The sequence below is a fragment of the Parus major genome, chromosome 12 (assembly GCF_001522545.3).
Source record: "Parus major isolate Abel chromosome 12, Parus_major1.1, whole genome shotgun sequence".
Taxonomy (NCBI): Eukaryota; Metazoa; Chordata; class Aves; order Passeriformes; family Paridae; genus Parus; species Parus major.
Window position 1 is genome coordinate 4,702,273 of NC_031781.1, and position 16,285 is coordinate 4,718,557.

The 16,285-nt window shown below is 54.0% G+C and overlaps 1 protein-coding gene across 2 annotated transcripts in view; it reads left to right on the top strand.

Annotated features, from left to right (window-relative positions):
- The window catches only part of CACNA2D2 (calcium voltage-gated channel auxiliary subunit alpha2delta 2), a 209,672-nt gene that overhangs the window by 166,050 nt on the left and 27,337 nt on the right, over nt 1–16,285 (top strand). For both annotated transcript variants that reach the window (XM_015641326.2, XM_019008136.1), the window contains exons 4-5: nt 2,938–2,997; nt 13,278–13,322. In XM_015641326.2, the coding sequence (XP_015496812.1) occupies nt 2,938–2,997; nt 13,278–13,322 (105 nt within the window). The remainder of the gene's footprint in view (nt 1–2,937; nt 2,998–13,277; nt 13,323–16,285) is intronic.

A 16,285-nucleotide genomic window follows, 5' to 3' on the forward strand; every position in this document is an offset into this window, starting at 1 on the left:
CCCAAATGGCATCACTCCAGGTCTGTCCCCTGCAGAGGATCCCCTGTTACAGAGGAAGGATGGCTGGCTGCCTGCTTGGCCTCTCTCTCCTCCCAGTCACCATCTTATTCGTAGGACTGAAATGTCTTTAGTGAAGAAAATGCTCCAGGAGCAACAGCTGGCATGCTCTGGGGACACTTCTCCTGGGTGAATATCCAGTGGTGGCCAGGAGCCAGCACAGCACCCTGCTGTGGCTGTGTCATCCTGCTGCGGGCTCCCCCCATTCCTGCAACGTGCTATTTATCAAACAAGAACATCTGGATTTCCTTTTTCTTTTTTTATTTTTTAACCAAAATGGTGTCTGGTTTGACTTTGACAAATTGACATTTTCCAGAGGAAAAATATATTCTGTCGAGGTGTCGTTCCTGGGTGTAGCCGTCCCTTACTACACCATTTGCAATCCTCCAGGCACTTTGCACAAGGCAATGAATAGTTAAAGATGTCCATAAATCTTACCCCAGCCCATAATAAACAAACACACTCTTATCAAGTATAGAAAAATGCATATTTCATCACCACTGCCTTAAACACGACTCAGAATAAATGCTTGTCTTTAATCAGCCATCTCAAGATATAAACAGAGCACAAAAGCTTGGGGGTGATGAGGTACACAATTGGGCCACGGATTTTCTAGGCAGCTCTTGGGGGCAGGGATGTGGCTGTGCAGGTGAGATCATGAAAAACTGCCCTGAAAATTCATATCACTTGGCTTTTTTGTGCAGCCACGTGTTGTTTCTCATTCCCTTCTGTCTGCCACTGGAGCCATAAGGATTTTCCTTCAATGTTCAGCTGATAGCTGATCTTTCCCCTTGGATGCTGGCCACTGAAAGCGTGCACTTTGATTTGGAAATCAAGATTAAGAGAAAGAGAAAAGATTAAACAGGAAAGTTTTGGCCAATATGTGCTGAGATTATGCAGTGATGGATTCGTGTTTCCCTGCATCTGATAAGAACAAGCTGCATTTTCAGGCTGGGGAGGGCCAAATCTGTGATGTCTTTCACCTTACTTTTGAGTGCCTGTGCTTTGCCACACTCACAGAAATACAGCATTGGCTGCCACTGCCCCGTTCAAGCCACCCTGCCAGGGCTGGGCTGCCACTCTCCTGCAGGGGCAATGGTGATACTGGCACCTGGGGGCTTCCTTTCCCCTGAGCATCCATTTGGAAGGGCTGAGACATTTTGCATCCCTATGGGCTGATGGGAGTGCTGGAGAAACTGGTGACAGTGGGGACAGCAGCTGTGACCTGTGGCTGTGCCCAAGGCTTGTATGTGTGTGTGTTTTTATAGCTGGCCACTGTTCAGGCCGTGGGGAAATAATTTCCCAGGGATATCACTGGACTTCACTGCTGCCCCTGTGGGCTCCCACCAGCCTGCCACAACCCTGATGAGCAAAGGAGTGCTTTTTCATCCTGGGATTTGTGGTTCATGGCATGGAAGTCATGTGTGTACTAGCACTGGGAATCTTGTGTTCATTATGTGAATCTCTGAGGTGCTGCCCAGGTGGTGATTTGGGGTTTTATTTAGATGTCACTCCATTGTCAGTGCTCCTTTCTCCTCCCAGCCAATTCAGCATCTGAAAACAGCCAGGGCTCACCTCTCTCCCCATGCTCTGGCTGCCAGCAGCACTTACATGGAGCAGAGCATGTCTGTGCCCCTCTAGGGAAATATGTCCGCAGGGAAATGAGGAGCAGGCGAGGCAGGAGCCTGTGCTGTAAGGTACATGTTTGCTTGGTCTGTCTCCCACTAACTCTCTAGGGAGCCCTCTAGGGATTGCAACAGCCTCGGAAGCCTCATGGCCTGTTAGCCCTGTACAGATTGGCCCCTGGAGCTGAGACCTGGCAGCATGTATTCCCTGGGAAACTTGTACAGCTGATGGCTGGTGGGGAGCAGGCTGTGCTGAGTACAGCATGACCAGACATAAACCCCGTGTTCCTGTTAGCAGTGAGTGAGCAGACCCAGGGGTCTGGGTGGTCCTTGGCTCTGTGGGCTGGCTCAGGACACTGGGCTGCCTGTACAGCCTTGGCAGGCAGCTCCCCAGGCCCACAAACCTGGTCGAGGGATGGAGGGAAACATGCTCGTTTTGCTCTTGGCTTTATTTTCTTACTGATGCAGACAGGATCCTGTAGAAAGCCTGCAGCTCTTGCCCTGTCTATCCCCTTTGATTCCACAAAAGGACAGATTGCAGCTTCTTCCAGGCACTGCAGTAGCCCAGGGGCTGCCCAGTCTCCAGCCCTGCCCTGCTGTACCCTCTGTGCTGGTGAGGAGTCTCATGGCTGAGGATCCAGTGAGGGTGCCCAGGTGCTGAGCATCGTCCCATCCTGCTTCTGCCAAATCCTGGTTCCTCTGGTCACCCCAGCGTGGGTATAGGTGTAAAAAGGGGTTAAATCTGAGTGGGCAACTTGGGCCCCCAGAACTTTGAGAGGGTTTTCAGGCATTTTTGAAGAGTCTGCCCTGCTCTGCACAGAGCTGGGGGCTGTCAGTACAGAGACCTGGGTTCAGCCCTTGCCCTGTGCAACAAAAGCCTGCCCTGCTCTGGCGGGATGCCGACAGCTGCCAAGCTGCAGAGGCTCAGCGCTGTGACTTCAAGTGGCAGTGATTCCTCTGGAGATACCGCCTTGCTCCAGGAAAGGCAGGAGCCGGCAGGAACCACTGGCTCCCTGTCCCTGGAACACCCTTCCAGGGTGCTGCTGCCCACACCCTGCAAAACCTCAGTCCCGGGCCATCACCATGCAGTGTCTCCCCTTGCCGGTGCAGCAGAGGGGCGGCACGGTGCTGCAGGAGCGCCCAAACAGGGATGCTGGGTGTTGAGGTGGCACCCAACGCCCTGGGCTGCTGTGGACAATGCCTGGGTCCCCTTGCTTTCCCTAGGCTCATTTCTCGTCTCCCACTTGTTTTGCAGAGACTTGCCAACGCGGCGGAGAAATTCCAGAAGGCTCACCACTGGCAGGACAACATCCGGGTAAGGCTCCGTGCGCTCCCACCCCTTCCCTGCCTGCCTTGGTGTGGCACCGGAGTCACTGTCCCGTCCCTCCTCGCCCACCTCGTGGCCCCCGCCGTGAGTCGCCGCTGGCTCGGCAGGCCCCGGCTAACGAGAGCAAATGAAGCGATTTGGAGCTCGTTTGCAGCCTCGCCTCAGCCCGCACACACCGTGAGGAGAGGCAGGAGGTGAAGGTCGAAGTGACAGCTCGGCTCTGAGGGCGGGGGGGCTGAGGGGACTCCTACTCGCCCCATCTCCGGCAGCCACTGCGCTTGGTGCTGAGGGGGGCCTCGCACGGGGTGACAGCAGCGGTGGCTCATCGGTGGCACATGCCAGCAGTGTGGGGGCTGTTCCTGGGGAAGGAGCAATCTGGGCTGGGAGAGGGAAGACGCGGGTTTAATGATTGCATTTGACTTTGTAATTCTGGCGGTGATAGCACTCAGCGGGAACCTGAAGGATTCTGTCTGGAAATGCTCTCAAATTATAAGCATAATACAAAAGGAAGGAAAGATTGTTTTTCTCCCAGCGCGAATGCAGTCTGCAATAAAAAAATATTCCTGAGCCACCCAGCCCCTTCCTCTTGGGTAGGGCCGCACCCGGCCCAGCCCTGAGGAACCCTGACACCCTTTGAGGGGACAGCCTGGGGACACCCCACTGCCAGGCTGGTTTGGAGGGTATTTCACAGTCTGAGCTGCTGCTGCTGCTCACACAGACCTTCCTGCCACAGCTGATGGTCACCGGGGTCTGTTGTGGAGGGGGAGAGGTGGGAGGAGCAAAGAGAAGGCAAGGGTTTGACCTGCTTGGCTTTCATTTGCCATGTGGCCAGTGTGGGTTGGACACTGGTGGCTGATTCTGAGTCCCACGGGCATCCAAGGAGCAGGAGGAGCTCACAGGGGTCGTTCTGTGTGCATGAGAGCACTGGTGAATTGTTGTCACGTCTTCCCAAGAGGCCAGTGGAGAGGAGGTGAAGAGAATAATGAGATTTGCTGCAGGCACCAGTGCCGGTGCCGCACCAGGACCTTGGCTCAGGGCTCCGAGGGAGAGCTCAGAGAAGGGCAGGGCAAGCTTCAGGCATCTTCATACCTAGTGTTGACCCAGTCTCATGTGTCCTTTGGGGTCAGGAAACATATCCTGACCAGCACACATCCCGAGCAGCACCTGAAGTTTGACTGCAGGTACCCCAGGGACCTTGTGGTTGCCCCGTGGAACCCATGCTGGGCTGGCACCCAGGGTTGGATGCCTTGTGACCGGGGCACGTGCAGGGCAGGCAGAGGTGGCACAAGGTCACTGCATTCTGTAGCAGTGCTTGGGGCTTCTGCTCATCCTCTGGCACGCAGGGATGGGCTCCTGCTGTAGGGGCTCTTTTCAGCCCCAAAGAGCTCCTTCTCCAACCAGACCTGGCTGACTTCCACTGCCAGGGGAATAACAGCAGGACACAAAACATGCTGGGAAAAGCTACAGCGCTGGGGAGCTCTTGGCTCATTTTGCCATTCACGGCACAAACCTTTCAGAAATCCACTTTCATGGAAAAAAATATTTTTAATAGCACTGTTTGCAACCACTTAATCAAGGTAATTAGGAGCGAGTCACCCAGAAACAATGTGCAGCGATGCGTCACCGCAGAGCTCGGCGCAGCTTTATCAGGACAGCCCAGGCCTGGCTGGGACACTTGATGGACTGGTCCAGCTCTGTGCACAGCCCCCAGGGTGCTGGGCATCAGCCCTGCCTGCCTCAGTGCTGCCTGCAACAGCCCCAGCTCCTGAGCAGAGCAGAGGGATGAAGGGGCTTTGTACAGCTCATTGCCGGGGTTGAGCCTCCTTTTTCTGCCCCTTCATCCACGCAGTGGCCGGGCACGGTCAGATCTGTGTGTCAGCACCGCTGACCCTGGCTCTGCAGCTGCCCCCAGCTTTGTGCCGGTGCTGGCACGGGCAGCAGGCAGGAAAGGCGGCAGCACAGCATCCCAGCTCCTCCTCTCCTCCCTTCCCACCGAGCAGCTCAGCTCAGCTCGTTCCTCCTGGCTGCAGCTCTCCCCTCCTCTCCCAGCGTGTCGCGTCCTAACCCCGCGCCGGAGTCGATGACAGATTGCGGCGAGCGCGGTTATTTTTGTGTTTCCATCCAAAGGCGCCGGCAGATGCTGAGTGTTTGCACTGCATTAGTGCTAATGGCAGCCCCATTAAACCTCACTGCAGATGGGTTGCTATGGAAGTCCAGGGGAAAATGAAGCAGGAGCAAGAGCCTGAGCAGCTGGGAGCTGCTGCCAACAATCACTCACGATCCATCTCTATGAGGAAAGTTCCTTTTTCCTTGCTGTTTTCTGGTGTTTCTAGCTACAGACCAGCCATGCTGGGCTTTCTGGAGCTGAGTTCAGCCTCTCACCTTAGGAGGCTTTGCAAAGCGTCTCCCTGTTCCCTAAACAATCCCTTCATCCTGTCCTGCTTCATCCCTGCTACTTGTGCTTGTCCACCCTCAGGCCCTCATGTCTACCAGCTGTGCCAAGCTGGGGCTGTGTCCTCAGATGAGTTCTGGACATTGGACCATTTTCCTTGGTCAAAAGTAGCCATGGCCCCAAGGTCACCCATAATCTGAGCACCCTCATGAGTTCCTTCAAGCTTGTTTTACTCCAGGGCTGGGTGGCAGCTCAGAGTGGCATGGTGGGCAGGGATGTGGGCAGGCTGTGGGGCGAGATCATGCCCTTCCCTGCCTGCACAGTGAAGGTTTCTCTGTGGGATGCACATTCACCCACTGGAGAAGGCTGGTGGAGCTGTGGAAAGGTAAAAGCTGGGTTCTCTTGCCAGAGTGGGCTCCCACCAAGGGATACAGCAACCACTTGGCACTGGTATAGTAGGAAACCACAGAAAATTCCCTGTTTGCAGCAGCCTGGCCAACCAGTTTACTCGGTGAGAATCTTCTGGCCTGCAGGCTTCTATTCAGAGTTCCACTGGGACAGTCTGGCTCTACTCCATGCAGAGCCATGAGGGTTTGTCCTTCAAGGCACATCAGGGCTGGGTGTCCCCCTGCTCTGGATGTCCCTAGAACTATCCCCCAGCTGTGGCAGTGGTTCTGAGCCCACCCTGTGATGACCATCCCCAGCAGCAAACAGAGGAGCCGGGGCTCCAGCCCACCCTGCAATGCAGTTTTCAGGTTTCTATTCTCTGTTTGCTGCCCTGCTTGGGCATGGGACCTGCAGAAGTACCTACAACAATGCTGACAGGTCATGTTGTGTTTTCTGCTGCCATTCTTTGTGTCCATCCTCGCTGACAAGCTGCCATGTGGCCTGTCAGACATCCCAGCCAGCTCCATGTTCTCCCAGTTCTTTTCCATTTGTGTGCTCTGCTTTCCTCCTGAGTTTTCCTTGAATTATTTTCCAGACCTTCAGCCCCATCCCAGCAGCATCAGCAGGGTCTCAGGTGTCCCCCCCTCAAATAACGTGTTGGAGTGGGGGCTGTGCTGACCTGGGGGATGCTGTCAAAGGTGCAGATCTGCACTGCCAGCCATGGAATGCATCCCAGGGCAACGTCACCATCATCATCATCATCATCATCATCATCATCATCATCACCTCATGTCAGTCTGCTGGGGCTGCCGGAGCTATTTGTGCCTTTAAGGGACACTCCAGTGCTGCAGATATCCATCCCCACGTTTATGTGCGCCTGGCAGGATTATATAAATTGCCTTTAAAAGTTGACTTCTTTATAAGCCATTTTCTGCTTCATAAAATGTTTATTACTGTTGTTTTTCTCCCAGTCTCCTTCCTCACTGCATTTTCCATTACTATACTGGGAAGCTACTCTTTTCCCCTGCCTGCTGCCCCTCTGCCTCCCAGCTCTCCCCAGCTTCTGATGTTGGAAAGGCCCTTTTGAAGGGTCAGAGCCCAGCAGGCTCTTTTCACTTGGAAAAGAAAAATAGCTATACATTGAGCTGTGGATGTAGGAGCTGCTGGGGACAGGGTTTAACCACTGGGTGGTTTTGGGGTGTGGTGACATTTGTGGAGGTGGCAGGGGTATCACGAGTGCTCGACAGCCCCACGCCGCTGCCTCCATCGGTAACCCCTGCCTGCAAGCACATGAGGAATAACAAAGCCCAGATAATTTCAAGCTCCATTAGAAACAAAACTCCAGGGAAAAGGGGATTGCTGTTTGCCAAATGGGGATGGACAGGAGCAATAACAGAGACTGTGCTCCTGACTGCCCAAGAAAGGTGTGGGATAAAGCAGGGAGACATGGCCACGTGGCTGGGTGCCTGACCACAGCCATACAGCCCTGGGTGCCTCATCCCTCCATGTGCAGGATCCTGCTGCCCCATCCTGCTTCTCTATCCTGCTGTCCCATCCTGCTGTCCCATCCCATTCCATCCTGCTGTCCCATCCTGCTGTCCCATCCTGCTGTCCCATCCTGCTGTCCCATCCTGTCCCATCCTGCTGCTGCAGCCAGCATTGCCAGGTGTGTGTCAGCAGGGGAGCAGCAGCTGTACCGTGCCGTGCTGTGAGTGGGCTCTGGCAGCTGTTCCCGTGGGCTGGGCACAGCCACGCAGGCAGGGTTTTGTGTTCAAAGCAGCATCAGAAGGGCGAACACCAGCTCCTTATCCTCCTTTCATTTTTCTCCTCCTTTAATTACAGATCCTACTTATCGGCTGAGAACAGAAAGATTGTCACCGTAACCTTGCACTTGCCCTTGTAGAAGGTTTACCTAAAAAGTTGGAAAATAAAATCAAATACTCTAATTTGCAGTCGTCTTGCCATTTCAAACCCAGTTTTCATTACAGCACAGAAAGTGCATTGAAGCTGTGTTTATAACCCCCTTTTAGATAACAAATCACATTTTCTTTTGGCTGGAGAGTGTGTAGAATTGATATTTTTTTTTTCAGTTTAATGGGTTTGTGTGTTCAGGAATGATCTCCATCAACTGAGAGTCTTTATTGTGTTTGATATAATGTCAGCTTTCATTACGCTCGGAGAATTACTGTGCTATAGCACCAACCTTGCTGCTGTAGCGCCGGTCTGGCCGAAAAGCAGAACAAGAAAATCATTCACAAAAACCCTGTGTCGGTGTTGTTCTCTCTTAAAAACCAAGGATGAGGCTTGAGGGGGCTTTCCCAACCCCCCACTCTGCAAGATGTTTGGGCCACCCATGGCATCTCCATGACTGTGATGGTTTGGTGTAGGGTTGTTGGCTTTCCCCAACCCATCCCATCCCAGGAAGGGCAGAGGGTCTCCAACAGCCTCTCTGTGTGTGCTGGCATCCCTGTGGCACCGGGGTGTAGTGGTGGGGAGCAGTGGCCGCGCCTCGTTTGAGGCAGCCTCAGAGGAGCAGGACGGACAGGAGATGCCATGTAAAGAAGAATAGCTGGTGAGGTGTGATCAGATAAAACATCTTCTCAGGGAGATGAAAAAACTGTTGACAGGTCACTTAAATATTTCCCCAGCTCTGTCAGAGAACCAGAGGGAGGAAATTGCTTTTAAAAAAAAGATGCCAAGGCAGATTATGATGACTGTTTCCACCTGTCCTGGGGAATGCGTACAGCCTCTGATGGTGGATGGGATGCAGGGAATCCACAGTGCTGCAGGAGAAGTATGGTCTCCACCAGACCTCTTCTTGGTCTATCCAACAGCCTGTGGTGGCTGGGGCTAACCATGAATATTGTCCTCTTCTGGGGACTAGGAAAGGATTCATCATGGTGCAGATGGACAAGAATAGCTCTAGCCAGTGGAAATAAAGGTTCAGTCCCTGCCAGCCACAGCCAGACGTAGCTGGGATTGCAGGTAGGAATTTCTCCCAGGGATTCATCTAGTCCCTTTGGAACCTGTTCCTGGCTGTGGCCCTCACACCAGCCCGTGGCAGGTATAACAGGAGCACTTTCTTTGCTCTGTTGTTCCCCAGCCAAGAGGCTGCTGTGCCGATGGCAGGGCTCAGACACCTCAGGCTGAGCACTCACCTGGCTGAGCCCTCCAGCCCCAGCTGCCAGCCAGGACCGATTGACCAGCACAAACCAATCCCCAAGGAAAGCCATCAGGCAGCCCCATCCCACTCCTCATGACCCAGGAGGGCTTGGCAGGGCGATGCTGTGGTGGGGACGTGCTGTGCTCATCCTCTGCTTCTCCAGCCACAGTGCAGGTGTGAGGCTGCAGGAGCTCTGTGACATGCTGCATGGTGTCTTCTGTACAAAAGGTGCCACAATAAGCAAAAGCTGTTGCTATTTCTGTGTGTTTAACAGTTCAGGGACATGAAGAAGTACCTAAATACTCACTGTCCTGTCTAAATGCTGATGGCAGAGGAAAGGTGGGCTCATGAGCAGAGCCCCCAGTGCTGTATGGGCACACCAGCTCCTGCTTGCTCTCCCCACCCACTGAATTGCCACGGGTCTGACCAGGCACAGCTCTGGTCACCTGGCTTGTCCTCACATTGGTAAGCTGTGGGCTGGGATGCTGGTCCTGCCACCAGCTCCATCCAGTGGCTGGAAAACAGGCAGGTGCCAGCTCAGGATCCATCTTTTCTTTCCCACCACCCTCCGAGCTCCTCCTAACTGCCTGAAGGCAAACTGCTGCAGGATTTGGCTCTTCCAGAGCCAATTAAATCTTGAAAGAGATTTGCTGACCACAGGGGTCACCTGTGCTGCTCGGAGAAATGAAACCCACAGCCGGAGGCTGAGAGGGACCGAAATCAATGCGCTGCAGCAGGATCTGCCTGCAAAACTGCCCCGCGGAGCTGCAGCATCCCCAAGGCATGTGATTAGCAGGGTGACCCTTACAAGACGACAGTGAGCAATCCTGTGGAATACTGCAGGTCCTACAGGTCCTCGGGAGAAGGATTAGCCAGATTAGGTGATTTTACAGGAAAGCTCTATAGGGGAGAGTGAGCCATAGCCCTCCTGCAGTGTCCCTGCCAGCTGTGTGCTCCAGCTGGATGGCTGGAGCAGGGAGCTGATGTGCCACCAACAGCTCCTTCGAGGCTTTTTTAGGGTGGTGCCAGCTGTGTGTGTGATATGGTTTGATTGCCACCTCATTAGGTTGCTGACTTGGAGGTTTGGGCCAGCACCCTTCCATCCAGACATCTCCAGGCTGCAGTGAGATAACAGAGCACTGACCTTTTCAGCATTATTTTTAGCTGCTGTAATTGTTTTAGGCAAAAAAAAGATCTCTTTGAGTGCTTATAAAGGGCTGTGTCAGGGGTTGTGAGGGGGAGTGCCCCTCACTACCCACCTGAGACACCTGTGTGCCCCTCCTTGTCCTGGGCTTTGTCTCATACCTATTCTGCTGGTGTGTGGCAAGGGAGCACCGGTGCCAGAGCAGGGCACCGGTGCTCCCTTGTGCCACTGGCAAGGCTCCAGCTTGTAGCTCTCCAGATTCTCACAGCCTGGATTTTAAATCAGTTTTTTGCTTGGTGTTTTGGTGTGAAAACAGTGAAGGTGTGGAGCACAGGGCTCCTAGGGAGGCCTCAAGGGGGTGAGGAAGGAGCCAGGGTCCCTGGGGAGACTCTGGCACGAAGCATCCTCAGGGCCACCTCCAGGAGGTCAAGCCTTGGCCAGGGGCTGCCCATTGACACTGAACCATGAGGGGTTGGTGCAGCTGCGGTCGTTCCTTGGTGGCTTTGCTGGAGAAGCCTGGGCGATGGCCTCAGGGACAGTCACAGATCAGTTTGGGATTGCACTGAACTCCCAGAGCATTGCACTGAGGGTTTAGGAGCTGAATTAACCCCACACTTACCCACCAGTGACACAGCCGTGCAGTGACACTGTGCGGGTGGCACTTGGCAATTTAGGTACAAGGAAATGGGCAGTGGTTAACGCATCATGGAGCAGCAGCTCCTCCTTGTCGGCCTCCCCTGCAGCAGGAACCAGTGTGTGCTTCCTGCAGGCTCGGTTGCAAGAGACAGGGACAATATTTTGCCTCAAAATCCCTTGACATCTTCACCCCCTTGTTTTCTTTATTGGTATTTATTCTGAAAGGCTCTAGAAATACCAGTGCTATTTACACAGACCTGGTGCTGAGGTTAAGATGGACCAGAGGAAGAGGAGGAGAGGATTGTGTGAAGAAGGGAAATGTGGTTAAAAAGAAAAAATAAATCAGGGAGCAGAAATTTTAGGACCCCTTGTTGCCTCTTGGAACACCAGTGGCATCTTTTTAGAGCATCTCTGAAAGCTCTATCCCTCCTTCCTGGAACAGACACAGGCTTCCAAGTGGCAAGGACACAGGTGCCCTGCCAGCTCCCCCCAGTTCCCCTGGACCCCGTGAAAAACCCCAGCCCCCCAGCATCAGCAGGGTTGTGGCAGGGATTGTGGAGCCTGGCATCAGGGCACATCCCAGGGCCAGGGCCACGCTGGTGCTGGCTGTCCCACACGTGCTGGCCCGCATGTGGAAACCTCAGCTACAGCCTGAGTGTGCCTGAGATCTCACCCTGCTGCCCTCCTGGGGCTGTCAGGGCTTGGAAGAGCGCATGGCAAGGGCTCTGTGATCCCGGGGGAATCGGTGGGAGGGACATCCTTCCAGGGGCCCTGCTCCCTGTGCCGTGGGAGCGCTGGAGCGAGTGAAAGCAGGATCGGGGGAGCGGCTCTCCTGCCCGAGCATCATCACCTCGTGCCCTCTGCGGCTGGGAGGGGAATCGAGCTTTCCGGAGGAGCCAATGGCAAATAAAATGAATAACAAAGTACCTTCTGGATGGCCGTTGTTAGTCACACTCACTCCTGATTAAAGATCATTAAACATGAAATTAGCTCGTTTGTGTTACGGGTCTCCCGGGGGTTCCTTTAATTAGGAAGTGCAGATGGCCGCGGACCCGGGGACGGCGGTGCCGGGGAGGGGCAGGGCCGTGCGAGGGGCCGAGAGCGGCTCGGGAAGGGCAGCTGAAGAGAAATTAATTTATTTTTTTTCCCCTTTCTTGTTGTTGTAAACCCCACAGCATTTCACTACAAATCACAGATAATTAATAAGTGTGTTCCCGTAAATGACTGGGCTTTTTAATAGCAGAAACTGGAAGATGCTGCGTCATTTTTATTTTTTTTTTCACTGTCCCCTCCCGGTGCTGTCTTATCGCAATCATTAAAGAGTCGCAGAGCCCTTCTTTCTGCTCAGGAAGATGCTGGAATTGCCCTTTGCAATCTCCATCCTGGGGAGACATCGGCTGCCCAGCCTGCCAGGGTTCCCTGCCCCAAGATCAGCTTCAGAGGCTTTCCCAGCTCTCGGGAAGCCGGGAGAAGCCACTACAAACCGCTCTGGGGGCAATTCTGTGGCTAAGAGGGTAATCCTGGTGCGGGGTTAGTGCCTGCCGGTGGGGCCAGGATGATGGAATGTGTGATGCCGCCTGCCTGCAGAGCTGCTCGCCCCTGCTGCTCCCTTTCTCCAGCACGAGCCCTTGGCCAGGCTGGGACAGATGTCATGGTGCCACCGTGCCCGGCACAGGGCTGTGCCCAGGCTGGCTGCGGTACAGGCAGGAGCAGAGCAGGAGGAGACAGGACAAGGTTTTGGCTGTGTTTCTGCTCGGGGTCCAGCTCGCTTTCCTCGTTAGATAATAAGAGCAATAATCGCCCCAAGGCGCTGCCCGTGCCGGGGAAGGCTGGCTGCTGACGGGGATTGACTGGCAGACGTGTGAGCACCACGACTGTGCTGCCGGTGTGCCCGCATCACGCTCGGTCCCGGCACGCTGGGAAGAGTCTCCGAGTGCCCTTTAATTACCCTTTCTACTGGTACACGGAACGCTGTTGTGACAGCATCGCTGCTCTCCCAATTGCCTCTTCAGGAATTTTATCAGCTGTCTCGCGTCTTGACACTCTGGGAAGAGGAATCCAAGCGGACCTTTCTGCTTAAATAGGCTCTAAATACCCCAAATTAAAGACGTGCATTTCTCTGTGGAAGCAAGGACACTTTTCTCCCTGTTTCTGCAGTGCAGGGAGGGGGCCATGCTGCCTATACCTGACATTTCTGTGGTTCCTGATGTTTGCAACACCAAAGCACCCTGGCTGTGGGGACACAGTGGCACAGGCTCGCACCTGGCTGTGGTCACACTGGTCACAGGGCTGTTGGCCCCACAGTGCTGTGGCTCAGCCCAGCCATGGGTGGAGGGAAGCATGGCAGGCAATGTCCAGTCCTTGGATGGTGGATGTGGAGGATGTGAGGTGCTGAACATATCTCAGGGACAGCATGGGCTGGGAAGATTTCAGTCCCCAGCAATGAGGTGGCTGCCAATAGCATGAGAGAGGGGACAAGTCACAGAGAGACTCCTTTCCCATCCCTGTCCTTGTCTGGCACTAACAGCTCTTCCCTTTCTCTGCAGGAGGAAGACATCGAGTACTATGACTCCAAGGCCGACACTGAATATGTAAGTACTGTCTCTGTGGCATCTCTGGCACGGCCACCACCCTGGCCTAGGGCTGAGCCCCTCACCAGTCTGTCCCAGCACTGTACCAGGGGTCATGGCACGGCATTTGTCACTGCAGAATCTGTGTAACCAGCGGGCAGTAAGTGCCAGGTGTGCAGCCGTGTCCCCCCAGCTGAGCCATGGTGACATCTGTCCACGAGCACCAGCCTGGCAGCAGGCAGGTGGGCAGGTCGCTCTGCTGCCTGCAAAAGTTTCTGAAATTAAAGCTGGCATCTGAAATTCAAATGAAGATCAAACCTTTAATTAGAGACTGAATCTAATTCTCTGCCCTACTCCGGGCATAGCCATCCTGTGATTTCTGGCAATCAGTGCTTTAACTACAGGCCCGTCAGCTCGATCTCCTGGTGCTCCCAAGAGAGCCGGCATTTGCCAGCTCCTCCCTCCCCGCGGTGACAGTGAGGATGACTTCACTCAGGTGCCGTGCCACGGGTGCAGGGAGCTCCACCAGCAATGCTTGCTGTCCTGGGGCACCCTGCTGTATCCTGGGGTGCCCTGCTCTGTCCTGGGGCACCCAGCTCTGTCCTGGGTCACCCAGCTTCCACCCTGTGCTGAAGGATCCTTACAAAATAGGGGCTTGTCAGGTCAGTGATGCTCTTGGTGTGAGGCTGCTGAGCAGAGTCCTTGGAGCTGACCAGGAGCCCCAGCCAATGCTGGCGCACCAGGACCGCTCCTTGTCCCCAGACAGACCTGGCAGCAGATGTGCCATGGAGAGACAGTAACACAGCAGGAGAGAACATGATGTTGGCAGCAAACCACTTGCAAACCACGTGGCCTTATCCAAAAATAACACTCAGGTGACCCCGAGAGCATTCAGATGGCCCTGTGCAAAAGGGAGGGGGGGACCTGGGCTTGATGGGGTCCCACCAATGTGGGTGACATGCCCTGCATTCTCTCTCTGCACTGACCTCTGTCTCTCCTCTCGACCCACTTGGGAGTCTGTGCCCCAGAGCAGAGCCAGGGACAGGCTGGAGTGGAGGATGGATGCCTTCAAAGCAGAGTTACTGACTGACTGCCAGTGCCACTGTCCCCAGGCGGTGACAGTAAGAGGGCTCCTTGGGAGGGGAAGGAGCCATGGGGAGTCTGGGAGGTGGGATGGAGACTCAGGCAGATGCTGTGACTGAAGTGGAGGGCACTTGTTCTCCTGAGCAGCTGTCCCTGCCCACAGTCCCACTCATTTACAGCTGAGGATGCAGAGGATGTCTCCTGTCCTTCCCCAGCCTGGGGGGGAGCTACCAAAAGAGGGAGGAGAGGATCCTGCCATGGCTGCTCTGGAGAGGATGGAGCTAATGGGCTTAAAATACATTAAAGGGGATTTTGGATAGAAGTGAAGGAAAAACTGGCTGGGGGTTGAGGAAGGAGGAGACAGCCTGGGGAACAGAGCAACTCCCAGCACAGAGGATGAGGAGCAGGACTAATGCATCCATCAGGCTGGGCTGGGCTTTTGCTGTCACTGCTGAAGGGCAGGGGACAGAAGCTGGTTGTCCCCATGTCCATGGTTCCCTCAAATGTCACACCCCACCATCCTGGTCACATTAGGCAGGATTAGGAAACAGGAGGCATCTCTGCCTCAGAGCTGTGCCCATGGAGCCCTCCCAGCACAGGGGGCACTAGGGAGAGGCTGTGCCTGGTGGCATGGCAGTGTCCCTGGGGACTGCAGGAGCTGACATGTCGAGAAGGAACAGCCACATCAGCTTTAGTCCTGCTCTGGGGAGATCCCAAGCAAAATTGCAAAATTGGGGGTGTCCTATTGTTGATGTATGTGGGTTTGGCAGGGAGGGCACTTCCCTACCTCTGCTGTTGTTTCCTTACCAGTGAAATCCCAGCAAATTTAGTTCTAACAAAAATAATTGGGGAAAAAAATATGTTGCTGAAATAAAAACAGAGGGAGATGATACCAGAAGGTCTGAATGGAACACAATAGTGCTCTTTCCTTCCTTTCTTTATTTAGCTTCAATTTTTCTATTTAAATACAGGAGGATGTAGCTGAGCCAGAGTTGGTGCTGATGGACAATGGCTGGGGCTTATTCATGAGCCTTACACCAGCTTTAGCTGCAGAGAGAAGGAAATGAGCTACCTGTTCATTTTGCCTGCACCTCAGCTCCACTATCACCCCAAACAGACTTGGGATTTCCAAGTGGTTTTTAACAAATGGGAACATCAGAAAGTTTTCCCAGGGGTCCCCAAGGCTGTCAGAATGTTTGCAGAAGTGAAGTTTTCACCTTTTCCCGCTAGCAAGGGCAATGGGGTTTATGTGGGGAGAAGTGTTGAAATCAGCTGTCGCTCTGGGTTGGGTGTCATAGACAGAACAACACAGAAATAAAGTCATTTTCCATCTTTTGTGTTGTGTTTGCAGCAGGGAATGACGCTTGTCAAAGCTGAGCCTGGGATGTACTGTACTCAGGTGGAAAACAGCAGAGCTGTGTGAAGGTATCCTGGCCCCAAGGTCAGCCCTCCAGCACCCCCCCACCTGAGGAGGGCTGGGGAGGGCTGACAGCAAGGGGCTGATGGTGTCAGGCTCTGTGCCAGCCTCAGCCCCCTCTGGTGCAGGGGAGATGGGGCTGCCCACTCACTGCTCAGCCCTTTCACTGCTCACCCTGCTCAGACACAGCAAGGAGGGGAAGGAGGGGGGAAAAAAAGCCCCTAAATGTCAGCAGCAGCAGATGAAGGGTGTTGGAAAATTTAATCTTCCAACTTTCTCAACTAATGTGACATTTGGATTTCCTCACGATAAGCTATCAGCCCCAGAAGTTTCTTTCTTTTGCCTTTTTTCTTTTTTTTTTTTTTCTATTTTTTTAACTTCTCTCCTCTGGCTGGTAATTTAAAAATAAATGGTCTAGAAAGATCTCTAAACAGTACCTTTGGCAAAGATTAAAAAAAGCGAAGGGGGATAGGGGAGCAGACTG